Below are 20,605 nucleotides of genomic sequence, written 5' to 3' on the forward strand. Positions count from 1 at the left end.
AGGGAAATCACTTACTCGGCTGCTAAGGGTTCCTGCCTACACTGGACAAAACAACAGCTCTGAACCAGCCACTGGGAGATAACACGTATGGCTTACAGCAGAGAAAACATATTCTTCAAGGCCAAGGTTACCAAGTGGGTATTGAAATAGGGTTATGTTTATAGCCAACCACATCACCGAGAGACAACAAACTTGCCGAAGAATAAACCGCAGACAGGACACAAGGTTGTCTATCAGAGAATATAAACACACGATTACAACGCCCATTTTTGAAGATTTACATTTTAAATATAGACCTATGTTAAGATTTTCAATAGAATTTTGATTTTGCTGCATTATCACAGACACTGACTCTTTGTTACTTTTAATAAAAATTGACTAAGGCAACATAGAACAAACTTGAATTGTGCAAGGCTGAAGTGAATGATAATACAGCATTCCTGTGATAAGGAAACGCACCTTAAGGTCCACTGCGGAAAACTTCCTATTCTCAGGCATGAAACCACTTCCAAAACCTGACTTACTAATGCCATTTAAAATATCTTAACTACAAAAGTATATATAAAACCTGCTTAGTTTCTACCAGTGAAATGCAAAGCACACAAGTGCTTTGTATTTTGGAGGTCAGACAAGCAATGTGAACTATGAACTTCAGGATTCATGAAACCGTAACATTTTAAAGTGGGAGGAGAGAAAATATTTTTCTGTCTTGTCCAAGTCACGAGATACTAAAATGAACAAGCTACAAATATTAAGATTCCGTAAAAATATTTGGGATCCACATTTAATATTAATGAATTGTTCTGGTGAGAAAAAAATCAACAATGAGGCACCAAGATGACAATAATCCATAATTTTAGTCCGTTTTGTAAAATCCAGAAGAGTATCATATAACTTCATCTTTATGGGACCTGCTTTTTGCAGAAGGAACACTATCTTAAAAGGTAACTCTTTAACTTAATAACGTCAATTTATATACTATAAAATAATAAAAAAAAATCCTTCTTTATGCTGCTAATCATAACTGTTCAAAGTTATTATGTCAAATAGCACCAAATCCAGGGTCTTGTTTCCCTTTTGCTGCTCAATAAAGTGGTGTTGGCAGCAGTATGCTTTAACACTTGTAATTTATTAACCTCATAGGTGTTGTAGCATGGAACCAAAGCCACAGACAGGAGACATTTAGCAAGTTATACATGCTGCATATTTTCACAGCAAAGGAGGTCCTGCTGTGCTTTTCTTGCCTCCCACATTTTTATGATTTTTCTCCCCTCACGGTAACTGCCAAGCCTCACGTATTTTGGAGATGCTTCCTTATTTTGCCCTAACCCTCTTTCTCATGTTTTAAGAAGTGTTGCTGTGTATTTATTAAGGAGACATTTAACATATCCTGAAGAATTTTTAACTTTTTCAAATGCAGATAGGGAAGTCCAAGACAGACTCACATGACATTTTACAGGACGGTGTCCTGGCTACAAAGACTTGCTATTCCATAGGCTGAAGAGAGACGTATAACCAGGGCAGCAGCCATCATGTAGGAGGGTCTTGTTAGAAAGCACAGAGATGTGCACATTATCTCTGGTTGCTGCAGCTGAGGGAACAAGATTTTTATTATTGTGTGTCACTGGAAGTGTTCATAATGATAGCCCAGCTTTTCTGATTTCTAAGAAAACCTCTTTTATCAGTCACCTTCATATTTTAATGCAGTTCTTTTGCATATCACACCAAAAATGTTCAAGATGTACTTGATGGTTCAATAGGAGGGGTGTTTCCTTTGACCACATCAGTGTTACCAAAGTCAGCGGGAAACCTACGTTTCAAAACTAACTTCAGGCAGGAACAGATTTAGAGTATATAACATTATTTAATGTCACTACTAGTTTTATCTTCGTTCCCTCTTTTCCTCCATACACCTACATTGCCATCAAGAACCTTTACAGCAGTATTAAGACACAGTGACAGGAACTGAGTAGTATTGTTCTGCTGGGGTTTATTTATAAGGGTAAGAGAGTTGGTTCATCACTCAATTGATAAAGACAAAAAAAGTTGAACATTATTTGCATTTTAGAATGTCCAAAATACATAATTCCTGTGATACTGGAAGTGTGAAGATGGAAGAAGATGGAACGAATAGCGCACAGGGAAGAGAGGACCAAAGTTTTCTGCTTTTTAAGTCAATGTAAATCCAAACATATTTCATCCAGGGTCCCAATTCAGCGAAGGAGGGCTGGCAACATTTTACATTAAGAATAGAGAGCATATGCACATGGCAAATCATCCTTTGTAATGTAGCCCAAGCACCCAGAGCTACCCAAAGCCGAGTCTTTTGACACTGAAGTTAAATAATAGGCTCTTTCCTGCACCCTGAAAGCAGGCTGTACAGGAAAAACACAACTTATTCAGCAACTTAATTGCTTTAAACTATTTGTAGTGCAGTTGCCGTGACGTCAAGCATTCGGTCATTGCCGGTCTACTGCGAGTCAAAACCCACCCAAATTTTCATTCCTACAGCACTGCAAGCTTTGCTTCTATCAGAAGCGCGGCCCCGCACGCCTCTCCCCAGCCCCCGGCCGGGCGTGGGCTGCCTGCCACGGAAAGCGGGAGCGCGGCGGAGCGAGGAGCACGGCCGGCCTCCCCCCGGGCCTGCCCCGCGCCGCCAGCGTGTGGAGGGCGGGGAGCGGGACTCGGGCCCTTCCCGAAGCGCCCAGCACAACCGGCCTGCGCGGGCCCGGCCCAAACGCGAGGGGCCCTTCGGGGCCGCGGGGGCTGCGGCGTCCCGCCAGCCTCCCCGAGCGGGATGGCAGCCCTGAAGGGAAGCCGAGGGGCCCCCCCTCCCTGCCGCGGGGCGCGAAGCGGCGCTGACCGCGGCGGGCGGGGGAGAGGTTTCTCCGCACACCCAGCAGGAAGGACGGGGAGGCCGGGGGAGACTCAAACCCCTTCGCCCCGGGCCCTGCCCCGGGCCCTGCCGCACTGACTCAGCCCTCCTCAGCCCCCGCACCTCCCCCCGCCACCGTCCCGCGCTCTCTCGCGAGACTCGGTCGATGTAGACGCGATGTCCTTTGGGGCACTGGCGGGGGGAGGGCAGAGGGGGAGGGAGGCGAAGCCAGGGGTGTCTTGATTGATAGCGGTCGCCGCCAGTGGGTGGGGGGGACGGCGAGGCCTCAGCCAATAGCTTCGTCCCAAGGCGAGCGGCGAGCCAATGGAGGGGCTGGGGGGGCGGGGCACGCCGTTGGCTGATTGATCCCAGCTTTGGCGTTGTTCAGTCAGAGCGAGAACATTCTAGAGGTGAGTACGGGGCAGCCATTGCCGGGGTCCCGTCAACCGCCCCCTTCTGCCTGAGCTGCGCGCCGGCCGCCGCCTCTCCCTTCCCCCCTTCCCTTTTCTCCCCCCTCCTCCTCCTCCTCCTCCCTCTCCTCACAGGTGCTGCCACTAACGATGCCCCTGATTGTGTCTTGCCCGCAGATTGTCCGGCACTGCTGTCCCTGCTGATACCGCCCGCCCCAGGACGCCGGGACCCGGAGGCTGCGGCGTCCGCCTCCGCCTCCCTCTCCGTCTGGATATAAGCGCCCCCACGGCCCTGTTCTCTTCGCATACTCGGCTTCGTCGCAGCCCGGGGCGAGCAGCGTTGGGTTTATGTCTTTATTGGACGAAAACGGTGAGTATTAGCACTGGGCTAGGGTGGATGAGGGCAGTCAGGATTGAGAGGAGGGTTTGGGTCCTGAGAAGGTGGGGGGGCGGGTTGGTGCTTTAGGCTGGACTGGGGCGTCGGGTTGTTGGTAAACGATGGATAGTGGGAAAGGTTTTGTATAACGCAGTGTCTGGGACCTTGATAGGAGGGGGAAGAGAAACGGGGGGGTCGGGAAGCCCCAGCGCTTCCATTCCACCCGTTTGCTGGGTTGTTGTTTGGTTTTTTTGGTTGGTTGGTTGGTTCGGGATGTGTAGGGTTTTTTTTTCCTTTTTTTCTTTAATTCCCCACCACCGCCATGCGACGAGACAAGATGGCGGCGGCTGGGGCCGCGCCTCCCCGTGCTTGTGGGTGGGCGGGGAGGGGGCGCGCGGCGGGGGGAGCTGTGGCGCAGTTACAAACCCGCCGCCGGGGGTGGGGAGGGGGGCTGCTCTTCAAGGGTTAGCCCTGGGGGGGGACCGGACAAGGGGGGGGGGCAGCCGCGGAGCGTCCCCCTCTCGCGGCTGGAGAGCGCATGCGTGGCTGGAGGTGGCTTCCCCCACCTCTTCCAGGGCTGACTCAGTGCTTAATTGCTGCATTTATGACTCATCACAGGGCTGAGCGGGGCGGGGAAACGGTGCTTTGAAGCAGGGAGTCTATCTGCCTTCCCGCTTTTTCCTCTGTGCACAGCATATGGGGGGGGTGGTGCTTGGGATGAGGTGTCCTAGGGACCAGGAGAGGGAGCTTTAGTCTTCAGCAGACAAAAGCTGTAATCTGGAAGGAGGGGAAACCGCACGTTCTGTCTGAGAGCTCATGCTCAGTCACGGAGATACCTGCTTCCTCAGTGCTTCTGCACGCACATGGTCAGATCACACGGTGGCTCTTTTTAGACATCTCGGGGAAGGAAGCCTCGTGCTTGAAACAAAGTCCACAGTGCGCTTTTTGCTGAGGAAGGGCAAAACTGCACCTGGGATAACGTAGAACACGAGGCACATACAAATCTATTTGCTGCTTGTGTAAAGAATTTGTAAATCTGACCGGTGGGCCTCAGACCGTGTGGAACCAATAGGCATGCATATATACTTACATGTAAATACTAAGAAGTCTATTTTAATGTGTCAACGCTTCTGTCATTAATGATAACAACATGATGACGTGTCAGAATAGCCATGCTGTAACCAGGGTTGCCTGTGTAGTCAACCAGTTGTGGCTTAAGTACTCTTAAATCTGATTATAGAGACACATGTTAATTTAAATATGTAAATATTGCTTAAGGCAACTTTAATAATAGGACTCATCCTCCTTCCCCTTCCTCCCCCCTTCCCCTAAGAAAAAAATCAACTGGAAAAGCTGCTGCACTGCTCTGTACCTCTGCATTGCTAGGCTTTCTACAGTGAAGCAACTTATGTCAGACTTTATCAGGCTTATTGTTAAGTCAAAACTCAACAGAAGCTGCTATGAGAATCCATAAGTGAGAGGGAGAATTACCTAATTATCAACTCTTTTCCACTCCGATCCAAAAAACTGGTAAGCCATGTAAAAATTATGTTGGGCTACAGATTGCTGCTGCTTCATCTTACTGATACTTCTCAACATTCTGACAGACTTCAGTTTATGTGATGGGTTCATGCTATGATGTGGAATTTGAAACTGTTTTCCAGATCTTTCTCCTGCTTCCTGCAGCCTGGAACGTATCACATGACCCTCTCGGTGCAAGAGCCATTGGTCTCCATAATAAAATCAAGCAGTGTTCCTTTCCCTTCCTTATTGATCGCAGCACTCCTTCAGGAGTTAATTGTACAGCAAATAGTCTTAAGCTGTTCAGTGCTTTTTGGGTAGTGAGAAAGAAGAGGGTGGAAAGCTCTGTGGTATAGTTGAGAAAAAACTACTTAGCAGTACAATTCAAGGCTATTGTTTTCAGTTCCACAAGTTGAAGAAAGCCATAGCATAAAGAATGTACTTTTTTTTTTCTTCTTTTCATCCTAAATATAGTCCCTTTTATAGCTCTGTAGCAAAATCTGATTGGTGCACATTAAGATAAACTTAATTTCTTTTCTGTTTATTAACACTTGCAGAGCTGTTGCGCAGCCACTGGTACCTGTATTGGGGAAACATAGCATACAAGCAAGAACCTTACAGCCTCAGTGGCGAAAATTTTTTCATGTCAGAGACCGAGAACTCTTGCAGTCGTTTATGTCATCCCGTCTTCTCCAGACAGAAGATACCAAAAAACTGCAATCAAAGATCTCTTCATCGTATTGATAAAGCTACTAATAAGGCAAAATGTCTGTCAACGTCAACCGCAGTGTTTCAGATCAGTTCTATCGCTACAAAATGCCCCGTCTGATTGCCAAGGTAACTTACTAACCATTAGTGGTAAATAGGTAGTTCATATCGCTTGCTGTCTTGATAGAAGAGAAATAGAGCTGTGAGGTAATGATACCAACGTTTAGCCAGTCACAGGGCAAGGAGGATGTCTGCTCCTTAATGTCCAGACTCACTGCACGTCTGACACACTTCAGAGCAGAACTTTGATGCAGTGAAATGGGGAATACATAATGGGTTTGGCTGTTGCAATCACTTAATCTTAAAACACTTTTTTTCTTTAGGTGGAGGGCAAAGGAAATGGAATAAAGACGGTTATAGTCAACATGGTTGACGTTGCAAAGGCGCTTAATCGGCCTCCAACGTGTAAGTAGTCTGGAGTGACACAGCATTTTTTTTTATGCTTTTATGTTTGAAGTGGTAGTGTTAAGTAGCTAATAAAGCATTAATTAATACTGTTCTTTCAAGATCTGTAAGAAAGAAATGTGATTATCTCAGGATGAGATAATGAACAGACAGAAGCAGTGGCATATTTTACTTGCTGTTAAAAATCACAGTGAAGATATGAGGGCAGTGGTGGTTATTATACTTTCTTTACAGATCCTACCAAATTTTTTGGTTGTGAGCTGGGAGCACAGACCCAGTTTGATGTTAAGAATGACCGTTACATTGTCAATGGATCTCATGAGGCGAATAAGCTGCAAGACATGTTGGATGGATTCATTAAAAAATTTGTTCTCTGTCCTGAGTGTGAGAATCCTGAAACTGATCTGGTGAGTGCTCTCTGTCTGTATTAACAGTAACACTATGGAAACACTTCATTAGACGGTTGTGGAAGTGATGCGAAGTTAATAGCTGACTTGAATATCTATGAAGAGAAAATCCAGTATACCCGCACCCCCCTTGGGAAGGTTTTAGACTTCTAACAGCTCAAAACTTCTGAGCTAAATTGCTACTTCTAAACTTGCTCTGTTGGGGGTATTGTGAAGGATTAAGCCAGAGGTTTAAATACTGTGGAGATGATAATGTAAACATCAAGTTTAGGCTTTAATGCATAACTTGTTTTGTAAGTGGTATGTTAACTGGAGGTTGTTCTTCTTTTACAGCATGTCAATCCTAAGAAACAAACTATAGGTAACTCTTGCAAAGCCTGTGGCTATCGAGGCATGCTTGACACAAACCACAAACTCTGCACATTCATTCTCAAAAACCCACCTGGTATGTGTGTTTCCTTACTTGGTGGGGGTAAAGGGAACTTCTTCAGTGCGAGTGCTGTTAATGAAGTAGAAAAACAAATAGCTCCCATCTAATTAAAGTGTAAAAAGGCTCCAGCATACTCCTAGAGTATGTTTGTAGATCAGGATGAAAGCTACTAATACTAGTTGTGCTCATCGTTTCAATGTGAGCAGTCTCTTCCCCTGTGATCCTGTATCCTTCCCAAGTAGAAGTATCTGAAGAGTTGCATTTGCCTATGCAGGACAAAACTGAGGAGGAGGAGGAGAGCTAGTCAGCAGGTGATGATGGCCGTTTTGTCTTTTAAGTTGGCATGAAGTAAAAGGGTAGGAAGTAAAAGCAGTATAGTAAATGCTAACTAAGGTAATTCTGTGCAAGCAACACTCTGTAGTAAGCATCTAGTTGCCTGCTGCAATTTAAGCTTGCTAGAATAGAAAAGTCTAACCTATTCCAGGGGTCTCTGCTTTGTGAGGTCACCTGTTATATAGACTTGGACAACGTTACACCTTTGAAATGGGGATTTGTCAGAGGTGCAATAGCGCAGGGAATTCATTCTATGAACTAGAGAAAGCCAAACCATTAAAATTCACTTGCAGAAAGTGGTGACACTGGTACAGGAAAGAAAGAAAAGGAGAAGAAGAACAGAAAAGGCAAGGACAAAGAGAATGGTTCTGTGTCCAGCAATGAGACACTTCCCCCCCCACCACCAGAGGAGATCACTCCTCCACAGGTTGTGGTAAGTAGAAGGGAAAGTGGGGAGATGAGGGGGTGTGGTGTCTTGCTCCGATTTAAAACTTTAAATCGCTGGTATTCCTTGCAAGTCAATGCTGCACCAAAAGTTCTTACTGTATCCAGAACTTCACTACTGGAGTAGAAGTATCCCCGTTTCCCCTTTACAGCAGCTTCATCGATTCTTCAGTAACAGTATGTGTGTTCCTTGCTAAGTGAAAGCTGCATACCCTTTATAATCCAGGTCCCTGGAAAGGCATATCTCGTGAGTGTACTAGATAGTGGTGAAACACCACACCTAAGTAACCCTATAGGTGGCTACAAACACATGTCTAGCTTCCATTTCTTCTTTCCTACATCTGCCCTTTCTCCATCGTCTTTGACTTGCTGATCATAGTGTAACCCTTTCTTTAGGGGAAAAATCAAAAATACTTTATAAAAATGTTCTCAAGTCTGTATCTAGAAACAACACTCACCAGTTACTAAGCTTGTAGTAACATCGTATGAATCTCTTGGTTTGGTTTTGAGGAGGAGGAGGATGATGATGACTGGGGTGAAGACACAACAGAAGAAGCCCAGAGGCGTAGAATGGATGAAATCAGTGACCATGCAAAGAACCTCACACTTAGTGAAGACCTGGAAAGAACAGTGGAGGAGAGAGTCAACATACTATTTGATTTTGTGAAGGTGAATATTCTCTGGTGGTTTGCTTGGTAGCCACTCTGCTGCAGTTGTATAAAATGTTGGTAAGGAGACTAAGAGCAAGCTGTTTAAGCTTCTACCAAAATACTGGTTACACCAGTGGTGGGAAGGAAGCAGTGCAATAGAGCATTGATGCAGACCTCAGTAGCTTTAAGACGTTTCTACCTGTTTCTGTCTTGTAGAAAAAGAAGGAAGAAGGTGTCATTGATACTTCTGACAAAGACATTGTAGCAGAAGCAGAGAGACTGGATGTGAAGGCTATGGGCCCTCTAGTTCTCACTGAAGTCCTTTTCGATGAAAAGATTCGTGAACAGATACGGAAATACAGGCGTCACTTCCTTCGTGTAAGCAGTCTCTTCTTCTGCACCCAGTGTAACAACTGTTGTGTTGGGTTTTTGTAACAACTACTTGACTCCGTTCTGGATTGCTTGGTACTGTGGGGAAGAAGGCTTTTCGTGCGTGTTTTTGTTTGTTTTTAAACCACTACTTCTTAGCTAGGGAAAACTGCTGGGAGGGATAGTAGAAGCTGTTGTAAATTTTGCTGTCTCACCGAGTTGAGAGCAGAAGCAGCAGCTCTTTCTGGAGAGGGGAAAAAAACTAATTCAATGGCTTTTGTTTTTATCACAACTCTAGTTCTGCCACAGCAACAAGAAAGCTCAGAGGTACCTTCTCCATGGCTTTGAGTGTGTGGTAGCCATGCATCAGTCTCAGCTTATTTCTAAAATACCACATATTTTGAAGGAAATGTATGATGCAGATCTTCTGGAAGAAGAAGTCATCCTTGGCTGGGCAGAAAAGGTGAGGGGTGGTATTTCACATACTATACCAGCTAAGCACCTGAATGTAGCATACTGCATCTGGCTTCTCCAGTCTGGTGTAGCTGCTTGTGTAGATGTCTGTAAACGACTAATCTGAGATAAGTTACCGTCTGGGAGAAACCTCCCTTTCAAAAGTAGGTTGTTCAAGGCAGAGGGGTGGGGTTAGGGTTCTAAGTTAGGCTCTTGCTGTATTTGGGCATGATCTGATGTAAACTCCTTCAGTGTTCAAAGTCTGTGTACTTCTGTCTTTCAGGCCTCAAAGAAATATGTTTCAAAGGAGCTTGCCAAAGAAATCCGTGTCAAAGCAGAACCATTTATTAAATGGCTAAAGGAAGCTGAAGAAGAATCTTCCGGTAATGAAGAAGAGGATGAAGATGAAAACATAGAGGTAGGAAAGGCTCGCTCACTGCAAACAAGTCCAAGGTTGCACTGTTCCTGCACGCTTAAGTCTTGTACTTCATCCTGGTGCACTATAAAACAGCTTACTTCATGTGTTACTGTGCATGTTGGGAACTGGAGGAACACCTCACTTCTGATGCTTTGTCAGTGGTTTTGCTACAGTCACTTGTCCACCTAGGATCACTTTTGTAACAGTACAGGTGCATCATAATAGCCACAAAGACTGTCATTGTGGAACGGTACAAACAGTCTTGCACAGCAGTAGTTCATACAGTGGAAGACTGACGAAGTACTGTGCGTAAAGCCTCGTGTTTTAGAAGAGTTAGTGGGTGTGTTAGAAAAGCTGATTAAAGAACAAATGGCTGTTTTCCTCATAGTTTAGGCCTAGGTGACGTCTGTTAGCTACGCTCCAGCTGACTGTGGCTGGGATTTTTTTTGCATGTTGCTTGTTTGTTTGTTCTCCTCCCAGTAGTACATACTCTTGCTCCTGGGTGCGAGATCCTGCTTCCTACAGACACACATGCACGCCTCTGCCTTCTGAAGGACAGGTGTTAAGGTGTAGTTGTAGTTTCAGCGTGCCTGAACTCAGGTTTCCTCTACACTACTAATTCTGGTACTGGAAGGTGCCGTGCGGTGTATTCCAGAACGTGGAGCAGTGTGTTAAGCAGTTCGTGGCAATGGCAAGGAGGGCTGCTGTGCGGGCGGGTGTTGCGACTCCTGATGTTAAAATTATTCTAGTGCTTAACGGTGGCAGTAGGTGCTGTAGTAAAAGTGTCTTGTCTCCACAGGTGGTGTACTCTACAACTGCCAGTGTACCTAAAGTTGAAACTGTGAAGCCTGCAAACAATAAAGATGATGATATTGATATTGATGCCATTTAAAGTGATGCAACATAGCTTCCAGCATAATGCAAACTTCTCTGCATTTTCTGCCAGAAGTGTGTCTTGTATGTGCACAAGCTGAAATGGCTTAACATCCTGCTACTCTTTGTACTCTAAAATGTATCTTTTTACTGTGACTGGTCTTGTGTAACTAAGCCTAATACCAAGGGGTCAGCACGTTGGTGAACTGATCTAGTTTGCAACTGGCATGTTCTATTTTGTTTTTCTAACTTGTGTTGGACACATACTTGGAGCACATTTATACAGTTGTGGAAATAAAGGATCTGGTTTTGGTCAATCTTCATTTGTGACTCTGAACTCCCTTATTTCTTTTCCAAGTAAGTATTTACACAACATAATGAAATGTGCAAAGTTTCAGACAAAATTACAAAAATGTCTCCCTAGCTGTAGCTTAGAGGCTGTTGCAACAGTGGAGATTTGAAACCTGGGCAAGAAGCGGGTGTTGGGTAATCTACAGTGTGCAGATGCCAGCTCCTTAAAACAAAGGCAGCTGTCTGGATTCTGGTCCTTGCAGGCTTTTTTCACAAAATCTTCCACAGGTGGTCACTGTAAGTTTGGTTGGGGTTTTTTTCCTGAAGTTTTCAACAGCTCCATTAAATACAGGTTTCGGTGCTCTGACCAGAGCTGAGGAAACCAGTAGCCCTGTAGTTAGCATGCGCTGTCGCCAAACAGCTGGCGGTGGCCATAGGCGGTGCTGTGTGGCGTCACGGTAGCAGAAGAGATGGGTGCCCTGCTTCAGTCTGATTTGGGGCGGGGAGGGAGGGGAAGAGGGCAGGATCTGTTGCCTTGAGCGTGGGAGCCCGCCGAAGCTGACTTGGCGTAGCTCTGGAAGTGAGTTTTGCAGATCCTAAATGCTAGTGCTGAGGCACCCGGTTCCTTCAGAAAGGGTACAAAGAGAAGCCTAGCCCCACCTAAATCGGGAAACTCGTGATGTGGTGAGTGGCAGCTTTTGGCCTAGGAGTATGGGTCAGGGAGGGGTTTTGGGGAGGGTTTTTTGTTGTCCTTCACAGCCTTTTCCTCTGGAAAACCAAGACCGGCAAGAAAGTGACTGGTTGGGTTTGGGGTTTGGTTTTTTTTTTTTTTTCATTGTGTCCTGGTTTCAGCTGGGATAGAGTTAATTTCCTTCCTAGTAGCTGGTACAGTGCTGTGGTTTGGATTTAGGGTGAGAACAATGTTGATAACGCACCGATGTGAGATTCAGTTTTGCAAGTTTTGAGGGATCGAGGCTCCAGTGCAGAGTGAGCTGCTTTTCCTAATCAAACTGTTTTATCAGAACTTAGAGCTAGAGGAAGGGGAAGGTTTTGTTTGCTGGTCACAATAGCGGTGACTTGAGCTGCAGGTTTTTCTCTCTAAAACAGTGGGGTGTAGGTCTGTGAACTTGGCGGTGCGTTGCAGGTGGCCTTGGCATCAAATTGTCCCTTAGCACCAGCAGACGTGGCAAATGGTGTTAGAAAGATGGGGTGAAGCCATGAAGCGTTTGGAAGCGTTCTTGTTCTGTTTTAGTCGGGTGTTCTATTGCAGCAGTACAAAAACGTGATTTTTAATTTAAATACAGGTTTAGTCCTGGCGCTTTTTTTTTCTCTTAAAAGAACACTTGTTCTCCTTGCTGTTTAAACAAGGAGAAAATATGTCAATTGTTATGCTTGTTGGGAACTTGGAAGATGAATTATGAATCCCCGTGTGACCTCTCCAGAAGGTACCTCCTCCTGCTGCAGGCACACTCCTCCCTTGTGTAACAGTTGTGTGCACACCATTATAAGCAGTTGTGTGCCAGGCTGGAAGCAGAGTCCGGAAGGTTGAGATCTTCTGGAAAAAATACAGTGTAGCTGTTACAGAGCTGATGACTTTTGCCTGGCACTGCTGTAGAAAACTGTATGGGCGGGTTTTAGTTCATGTGGGTAGCAATTAAGAGACCAGAAGGTGTGGAACTTTTTTAAAGCAAAAGGCTAGAACTTCAGGGGTGGTGACGGAGAGGGAAGGGTTAAAAACACTGTCTAGTTGGAGGCAAGGTTTCAGCCCTAGGCTTCCTGCTCGCTTGTATCAACAGGTTGGGCATTAGCAATACCGGTGAATGATTTCACTTTCTGGGTATCTCCCAGTCACAGTGGCAACGTGGGTATGAGACTTCTCTTCCTCAAGTTGTGCCTCCCTGGTAGGCACTTACCTGTTGCAGTGGGAGGTGGGTGCTTGTACATCGGGCTAGTTCTTTGGGTAGAGGTCTGAGTTGGATTTACCTGCTTGCGGAGGGAATAATGAGAAGCCTTGCGCTTTCCCAGGAGCGTGTCTCAGCCGCAGTGTTGAGAAATGCTGTGGCCCCTTAACTAGCTGCACAAGAGAGCTCTCTGCAGCGTGGGCAGTACCCTCTCCCAATTCCCTGAGCCCGATTCTTAGCTAGTATAGGTCAGTGTGTTCCCCAAACTGATCAGTTGATCCATGCTGATGGTCTGCAGATGTGGCTTTGCAGATCCGGGTTGATACCATCCCTAGGATAGAAGGCTTCTGTCTGAAGTACGTGTTGCACGGTGTTGGCTGCTGCCAGCTGTGACATGGTGAAGTTTCATTTAGGGTGTAGTTAGTTTCATTTCAGAGCAGGCTTGATCATGGTTGCAGGCTGCCACCAAAGAGGATAATCTCTTTTCTTCCACGCCAAGACCTAGTGACTAGCAAGACAGACCTGTTCCCTCCAGTAGGGAAACTAGGAAATAAATCCACCAAAAAAAGTTTTCTGCAGGATCAGTGAACTGATGATGTCATAGCAAAGCTATATGATGGTAGATTTGGGGTAAACATGGTGGGAGCATGCAGGGAGTGAAAGTGTTCTTGTCTGTATTAGCCCACAGGTGGGTCAGATGAAGTGTATTATAAAGTGGTACCCTAATATTCAGGCACGGGGAAGGCTTCTAGAAGTGCTGAGGCCACCACTAACTATGAAACTCCTGGCGATGAGTTACACTTCTCACCCTATTTTCACATACATATTGCTGTTTCCAGCTCAGATTGTTAACTGAGGATTCCACCAGCTAGTAAAAATGAGTGTGTGTTTTGTGAGCGTTTCTTTAGGGGAAGGAAGCAGTCTGACTTAGAAGTTTCCTGAGACTTTGAATTTATTGCGGCTGCTATCTGATTAAAAGTAACAAGTACATCTTCAAAATGCAACTTGGTGTTTAGATACAATCTGCTGGAAGCTTCAAAGAGACTCCTGGCACCTGGAAAGGGAACGGTAAGAGCTGGGCGATTTCCCTCACTTCATACCGTACGGTCTCTCTGTTTAAAAACCTCAGCGTGAATGCTGCGATTTGGCAGGTGGAAGGTCTAGTGGCCGCTCCATTAGCCTTGGCTTTACAAACCTTCATTTCCCTCCAGGAGCCTGCGAGCGGGAGCTTTACCGCAGCTCAGCAGCCTTTATCAGTGGCTTCTCTTCGTCCAGCACAACGGGGAGCTTCTCAGCTGATGGCTTTGCTTGGGGCAGCATCGCGAGCAGATGAAAGGAGCTCAGCGGCTTCAACTGGGGTTTGAAATCCTGATTGTTGTTGTGCGTTTGAGAAGTAAGATTGCCTGGTTTTACTCTTTATCAATGAGAGCATAAAAATTGTCATTAGAGGCTAGGGCCTCGCTCAGCTGGGTATGGTAGACATGTATTATGTGAAAGGATGCTCTTTGCTCCTGAGAGTGTACAGCTCAGGCTTGTAGCGAGGCAATGGCTAAAGGTAAGGGAAAAGTGATTTGAAAGGATTGCAGTAGGCATAGTAATGTGCTGAATGCTTTTTATTTCCCTTTGCTGAGGTAGTGGCTGCCCCAGCCAGCGCAACCGCAATGCGATGCTCCCAGAGAGGTCAGCCTTTTAAACAGGGTGCAGCCCACTCCGTGGGGTCACTTGCGTGAGGCGTTACCACGAGGCTATTGTTCCTCCCCGCTAAAACCTTCCTTGTTCTTTGGGTTGAGATGCTCGCTGAAAGATCCCCATCTCCACCCATGTCAAACAGCTCAGTTGATTTGTTGCTGGCCAGATATACCATAGAGTTAAAAGGGTTGACTTATAACTCTAATAAATAATGTTTAGTATGTGGGTGTATTCCAGTTGTGCGAGTTCTGAACCTTGACTGAAAATAAGAGGTATCACTGAGGAGTAGTTAATGTAGCCATCTGTAACGAAGCTGTCCCTTCGTTTGAGGGCTGCTACAGGGTAGTAATAAAAATGACAGCAATTCTGGGCTCCCAGTGAAACTGGTGAACAGAAATGGCAAGGAGAGATGGAACAAAAGTAGCTGACCCACCAATTAGTCTTCCAAACTGCGACAGCTATTTTCTTCTCAAACTAATTACAGCCTCGGAGGGCTGTTGCTGAGGATTGACTCCTTGACATTCAGTAACACCACTGAACCGTGAAAATGCGGAACAGAAAAACCAGAAGTAAAGATAATAAAAAGCAGCTTGAAAACAGTGCTCTTCAAAGCCTTATCTGTGAAATACTGTTTGCACGCTTAACTTTCAGCTTAAGTCATTTAAAGTTTTTGGAGCCATTGGGATTATTTACATGCTTGACAGGCTGCTGGCGTTGTCTATGATTTTCATTTTGAAGACAATCGTCTTGCTGCCACGGAGGTGTCAGAGTCTGTCTCCAGACCTGGAATTGGTGAGGAGTTGTTCTGGGGCCGCTGACCAGCTTTCCCAGGACGTCACTTCCTCACCGAGTGTGGACTAGCACCAGGGTATCTCCACAGAGCCGTTCGATTGACATCCATCAAGGACACGGTCCCAGCACTCAGGTGATGCTGCTTTCAATTCAGTAAATTTCTGCAACTCCTTAACGTTTTTTGGAGGAAAAAAGAAAAAAAGTCTTTGATATCTTGGGTTAGGGAACCCAAGAAACAGGGGTTCACCCGATCATTGTCAGTAAACCAGAGGGAACTGTTACTTCTGTTGTGATGAGTGCCAGGGAAATCCAGTAAATGTTAAACCATTTTTTATGGGCATCAGTTTGTCTACTTGCACGTGCTTCCAAGTTGGTGTTTATTAAATAGCTAAGGCTCTTTAGTAATTTAGCCTCAGCAAACACCTGCATCCTGGGTTTCTGTAAATGGGATGCCATGAGCTTCCAGTGATGGCCACGCAAATCCATCGTGACGGGGCAGGTCCAGGCTGAAGCCAGGAAGCCGGGTCAGTAAGGCGAGGCTGGGATCAGCAAGGCCCGTGGCTGGACGCAGGCGTGCCCCTGCGGATACGCAAGCTTCACAGGAGCCCCAGCATGAGAGCAGCTCCCAAGCTGAGGTGGGGAGGCCCCAGACATAGCTGCTCCCAGCTCTTTCTCACACCGCTCCTTCCGCGTCACTCAGCTCCGAGGTTACTCGGCTGCTCCGTATCGGAGCTGACCTTGTGCACAGGCAGCCACGCACCTGCAAGGTGGGGGAAGAGGTTGCAGAGCCTGTTCCTGCTCCCAGGACCCTGACATTTTCTGAGGCTGGAGCTGGAGAGTGCTTTTTTCCCCCACAGCTAATCTTATCTCATTACCGTGGTGTTAGATGCATTTTCTGCACAGTAGTTTCTTTCTCATGAGGGGAAGAGATGATGCAAAAAGGAGAGCTCTGGTCTGAGCTGTAGGGTCATGGGGACTTCAGCCACACGTTGCAGATAAGGGAAGTATCAGCATCAGGAACTCCTCAACGGGAGGTTTGTGTGGGTGTTGTATTAGTCTCTCTGAATTTTTGCTTGATACTGATTTTTATATCTACCTGATTTATTAATAAAACCCGGCTAACAGCACTGACGTCAACGGAGTTTAGCTTTGTATCTGTGCAATTAAGGTAGACATCTGGCGTCTTTAAAAGAAACATGAGGAAAATTTATTTCCCCAGGAGAATCCCATCCCTGTGTTGTCAAGGAATTGTTAATAAATGATTAATTAATTAATAATCACTCTTATGGACAAGGTTACAGGTATACAAATTGTGAACACAGTAGTTCACATAGGAAAAGACTAAATAAAGAGACTAAGGGTTTTTCACGTGGTCTCTGAGGCTGGGAAACCTGGATTTAAAGGCTTCCACCTCCTGACTCCATTGTTTCTTCAGCCTGTGCTCATGTTTGGTATCAGGAGCCAGAGGAGCCGGTGGTCCCAGCTGGAGGTGCTGTGGGGCTCGGGGTGGTTACAGTCAGTGGGCAAGCACACTCAGAGGGGAAACGGGAAGCAGGAACACAGCTGCAATGACAGGAAAATACTGCTCTGTGTGGGAAAGTCATGGGATTTTAAATAATCTCTTTTAGATTCTTATTTATCACCTGATGTTTAATCCAGGAGTTTGCATTCTCCATGCCTTCTCCATGAACAGGACAGTTAGATTTTAGTTTCCATTTATTCTGCTGAAAGACCCCTATGTAAGATCCAGAATGCAGAAGGGGCAATTTTAAGGAAAAAGTCATTGACTATTGGTGGTCTTTTAACAAAATCCGAAGAACCAGTTTAAACAAGACAATGTCAGCCAGGTCCCGTGAGGTCAGATCAAGGCGGTAACCGCATCCACTCAAGCTGCTGTCAGGAACACACCACCTCCAGAAGAGCAAAGTCCCCGCTTAGGTGGAGCGGTACAAAAAAAGGGAAGGGAAACCTTTCTGTAAGGAAAGCGGGCTGGATCCTACCCAGCGGAGGTCACCAAAGAACACCACCTTCACCTTGCAGCCGAATGGAGCAGCCAAAGTTTTTAGCTAGTAGCACAATTTGCTGAAGTCAAGAGTCCAGGGATGAAAAAGCACAATAAAAAGTGCTTACATGTAGGCAGAACTAATTAACTGTGTGCTCCTCGTGCTGATTAAAAATAAAGGGGATGGGGGGTGATGAGTCCTCCTGGCCAGCTGCTAGTCAATCCTGATGCCAGAAGACAGGAGCAACACATTTGACTTTGGCAAAATAAATGCCATAGGAAGAAAGAGGTGCTCATGAAGCCCCCAGAGCTGCACAGCCAGCCTCTCCCCACTAACCGGTCCTGGTGAACCTCCTCACCTGCGTGGACCTGGAGATGCTTTCAGTTTTGCATGGCCAGGTTTGGGTGCCCTGGTGAAACATCTGCCCGGGACCGGTCCCTTGGGGAGGGCAGGAGCATGTGGGCTGGGAGGGAGGCACGAGGGAAGCCAGGCTCAGCACCACGGGCATGGCTGGCTGCAACCTGGTCCAGGCCAGCGAGTGGGAAGCCCCGGGAGGTGAAGGTGGCCGTGGTATGTGCGTGGTGGAGGAGTGAGAGGCGACGGGTGAGGCCTTCCTGTTTTGTAACGCCAACAGGCTTGTCCTGGGCAAGAGAGTGGTTTTATCTGAATCATCGAGGGGGAACTGAGTGTTCCTGGTGGGAGGAGAAGTGAGAGAGCAGGTACCTGTCTGCCGTGAGAGCCTCTTCTGGGGGCGTTTGGTGATGTGCACCGGGGAGCTGCAGTGCTTCACGAGCGCAAGGCATTAACTGCTGCAGTTTCTTTTTTTTACATAGTCTTTTATGGTATAGTCGCTGCCTTTGTTCCTTTTTTTTCTCAGCGCTGGGGGGTGGGACTGGAAGGCAGAAAGCAGCAGCGGTATCGCTAATACCAGAAAACCTGTTCTGCAGGAAAACCTGCAGATGGTTCGGGATGGGGAAGGAGTGGCTGCACTCATGACCCAACCTGCCCTGCACATCGCAGGCCGGGAGGGTGATCGGGGATGACAAGCACCTTCCTCTGTCCTCCCCCTTTCCCATGAACCCATTCTCAGCCCCGGATCAAAGAGGCCGGCTGCTGTTCAGGGCCTGACTTGGTAACCTGCGAGGAGCAGCTGGAGGGAATGTCTCCTCCTGGGGTACTCTGCCTTTCCTGCTCCGTGGGACTTGCTCTGCTTTGGCGGCAAACAGTCTCTGCCTTGGTCCAGAGCTGGTCAGTGCTCGGGGATTTTGGTGTCTGTAATGGAGACACCTGTAGCTGTCAGAGGGTTGACATCATGGAGAGGTCTGTGCCCTGTGGAGGTACCTGGGTATGAGAGAAGCCACCAGTGCTGGGAATTTTCCACGGCCCACTTTCCTTCCCTAATTTCTGTTTCTTGACAGTAGCAGAGACCCATTTCCCACGAATGTCCCCAGGCTGAAGCATAGGAGAACCTGGCCGGGGATCTCAGCTGGGGCTGACCCTGTTCCCTCCAATGCGTGAACACGTGTGCGCAGCCCCTCCAACACGCTGCGGGACGCAGCCCAGGCAGACAGGCGGGCGATGGGAAGGGAACAGGGACAGATTTTTGACCCGCACCCAGCCTGGGTGCCACCTGTGGCCCTGAGCACCCCGCCACCACCCCTGCCGTGGGTTTTGCTTGTTACAGCCCGGGCAGGAGGGCGCAGGCCGTGACGGTTGGCGTGGGGTGCGGGAACGGCTCACGGAGCCACGGCGCGGTGTTTCGCCCTGCGGGGCGCGCAGGCGCAGGCGGGGGCAGCTGGGGCCGGGCACAGGCAAAGGCAGGGACCCCCTTACCCAGCGCCTGCGGGAACCGCTGGGGGAATGCGGGTTTCCCGGCAAGGGCCCCGCGCAGCCCGGCAGCCGCGGCGCGGCCACCGCCGCCGGGCCCACGACACGCGGCGGCCCGGCCCGGCCCGGCCCGGCCCCGCCCGCCGCGCCGCGCTGGCCCCGAGCGGCCGCCAGGGGGGGCCCGTGCGCCGGCGGCGCCGCCCGCCCCCGCCCCGGCCCAAAGCGCCCCTGCAGCGGTGACAAACGAAAAAGGAAAGGAAGGAAAAAAAGAAAATAATAGTAATAAGAAAAAAGAAAATAAGAAAAAAGAAAAAAAAAAGAAAAAAGAAAAAAGACAAGAAAAAAGAAGGAAAAAAAAAGGAAAAAAGAAAGAAAAGAAAAACAAGGGGAAAAAAAAGGAAAAAACACAAAAAAATCCTCCCCCCCCTCCAGTTTTCACACTCCTGAATATGTTATGGCTACAGATCTGCCAGGATTGGTCTCCTCTCTCCCAGCACCCACTGAGCTCACGTCTCCTTCCACACGCTTTTGGGGAACAAGCGCAGAATTCTCTGTGTTGGATAGAAAGGGGGTTCCCGGCCCTGGCCACACACCACCCCTCTCGGCAGCCCCTGTGGAAAGCGGGGTCACGCCTGCCACAGGGTCCCTTGGGACGGGGAGGTGGCACAGTGGCCGCCTTGTCACCCTCCACCCTAGGATGGCCCGGGGATTGCAGCAGAGGAGATGTCTCTGGAAGGAAACAGTGGGGAGCCGTGCGATGGGGCAGGCGGTGCATGGAGGTGAGAGTGGTGGAAATAATTCTCTCCTGAAACTACTGTCAAGAAAGTGTGTGAGAGAGAGAGAGAAAGAGAGAGCTACAGCTGCCTCTCCATTACACACAGTTTATAAATCAGGAGGTATTTTCTTCCAGAAGGTATATAATACGTCAGTTCTACAGCCAAGGGAGGACTGACTTGCTGATACCCTCAGCCTGTGTTATGCAGGATGGTCTTAAAGCCCTGGACCGTGTAAGCTCAGTTCACATGCTCTGAGGGCAAAATGATGCCCTTTACGTTGGAGGATATATTCAGGCCATACATAGCCTGCTTACCTTTGGCAGCGCTTTTGCCTGCAGGAACAACTACCACATCTCCACACCCAGCAGAGCAAACACCGCACAGAGTCAGGAGCTGCATCCTCTGTGCAGCTCCTGACTCTGTTTCCAGGTAACGCGTCTTGTGAACGAGCCATTTCACCAGCTGCGCTTGCCCAAATGCCCCGTGCGAGGGGATCCTGCGCACACAGCTGGGTGCTGCTTCGCCCGCATGGGTGCCTGCCCTGTCCTGCTGATGATCTTGGGGGTAAACAAAAACACCTTCCTCCTCCAGTAT

The 20,605-nt window shown here is 47.7% G+C and overlaps 1 protein-coding gene, 1 long non-coding RNA gene and 1 other non-coding gene across 4 annotated transcripts; all 3 read left to right on the plus strand.

Moving 5' to 3' along the window:
* Positions 1-3,227: 3,227 nt before the first annotated feature.
* EIF5 (eukaryotic translation initiation factor 5) lies at positions 3,228-11,055 on the plus strand. Of its 2 annotated transcripts, none has more exons than XM_076345505.1 (12): positions 3,228-3,285; positions 3,463-3,655; positions 5,740-6,019; positions 6,274-6,355; positions 6,590-6,762; positions 7,096-7,207; positions 7,819-7,958; positions 8,480-8,638; positions 8,836-8,997; positions 9,287-9,451; positions 9,725-9,859; positions 10,659-11,055. In XM_076345505.1, exons 3-12 carry the CDS (start codon positions 5,948-5,950, stop codon positions 10,749-10,751), a joined length of 1,293 nt encoding a protein of 430 aa, XP_076201620.1. In that variant the 5' UTR covers positions 3,228-3,285; positions 3,463-3,655; positions 5,740-5,947; the 3' UTR covers positions 10,752-11,055. The 2 variants fall into 2 exon arrangements, with proteins under 2 accessions (XP_076201620.1, XP_076201621.1); XM_076345506.1 differs by having other exon boundaries at positions 8,483-8,638.
* Positions 7,598-7,721, plus strand: LOC143163889 (small nucleolar RNA SNORA28). Its single transcript, XR_012995979.1, has one exon. It is a non-coding gene; the product is annotated as a small nucleolar RNA SNORA28 (small nucleolar RNA).
* Positions 11,056-13,938: 2,883 nt separating the features above from the next.
* LOC143162872 (uncharacterized) lies at positions 13,939-15,743 on the plus strand. Its single transcript, XR_012995812.1, has 3 exons — positions 13,939-13,992; positions 14,136-14,317; positions 15,098-15,743. It is a non-coding gene; the product is annotated as an uncharacterized LOC143162872 (long non-coding RNA).
* Positions 15,744-20,605: the final 4,862 nt, after the last annotated feature.

This window comes from Aptenodytes patagonicus, chromosome 7 (assembly GCF_965638725.1).
Source record: "Aptenodytes patagonicus chromosome 7, bAptPat1.pri.cur, whole genome shotgun sequence".
NCBI classification, from domain to species: domain Eukaryota; kingdom Metazoa; phylum Chordata; class Aves; order Sphenisciformes; family Spheniscidae; genus Aptenodytes; species Aptenodytes patagonicus.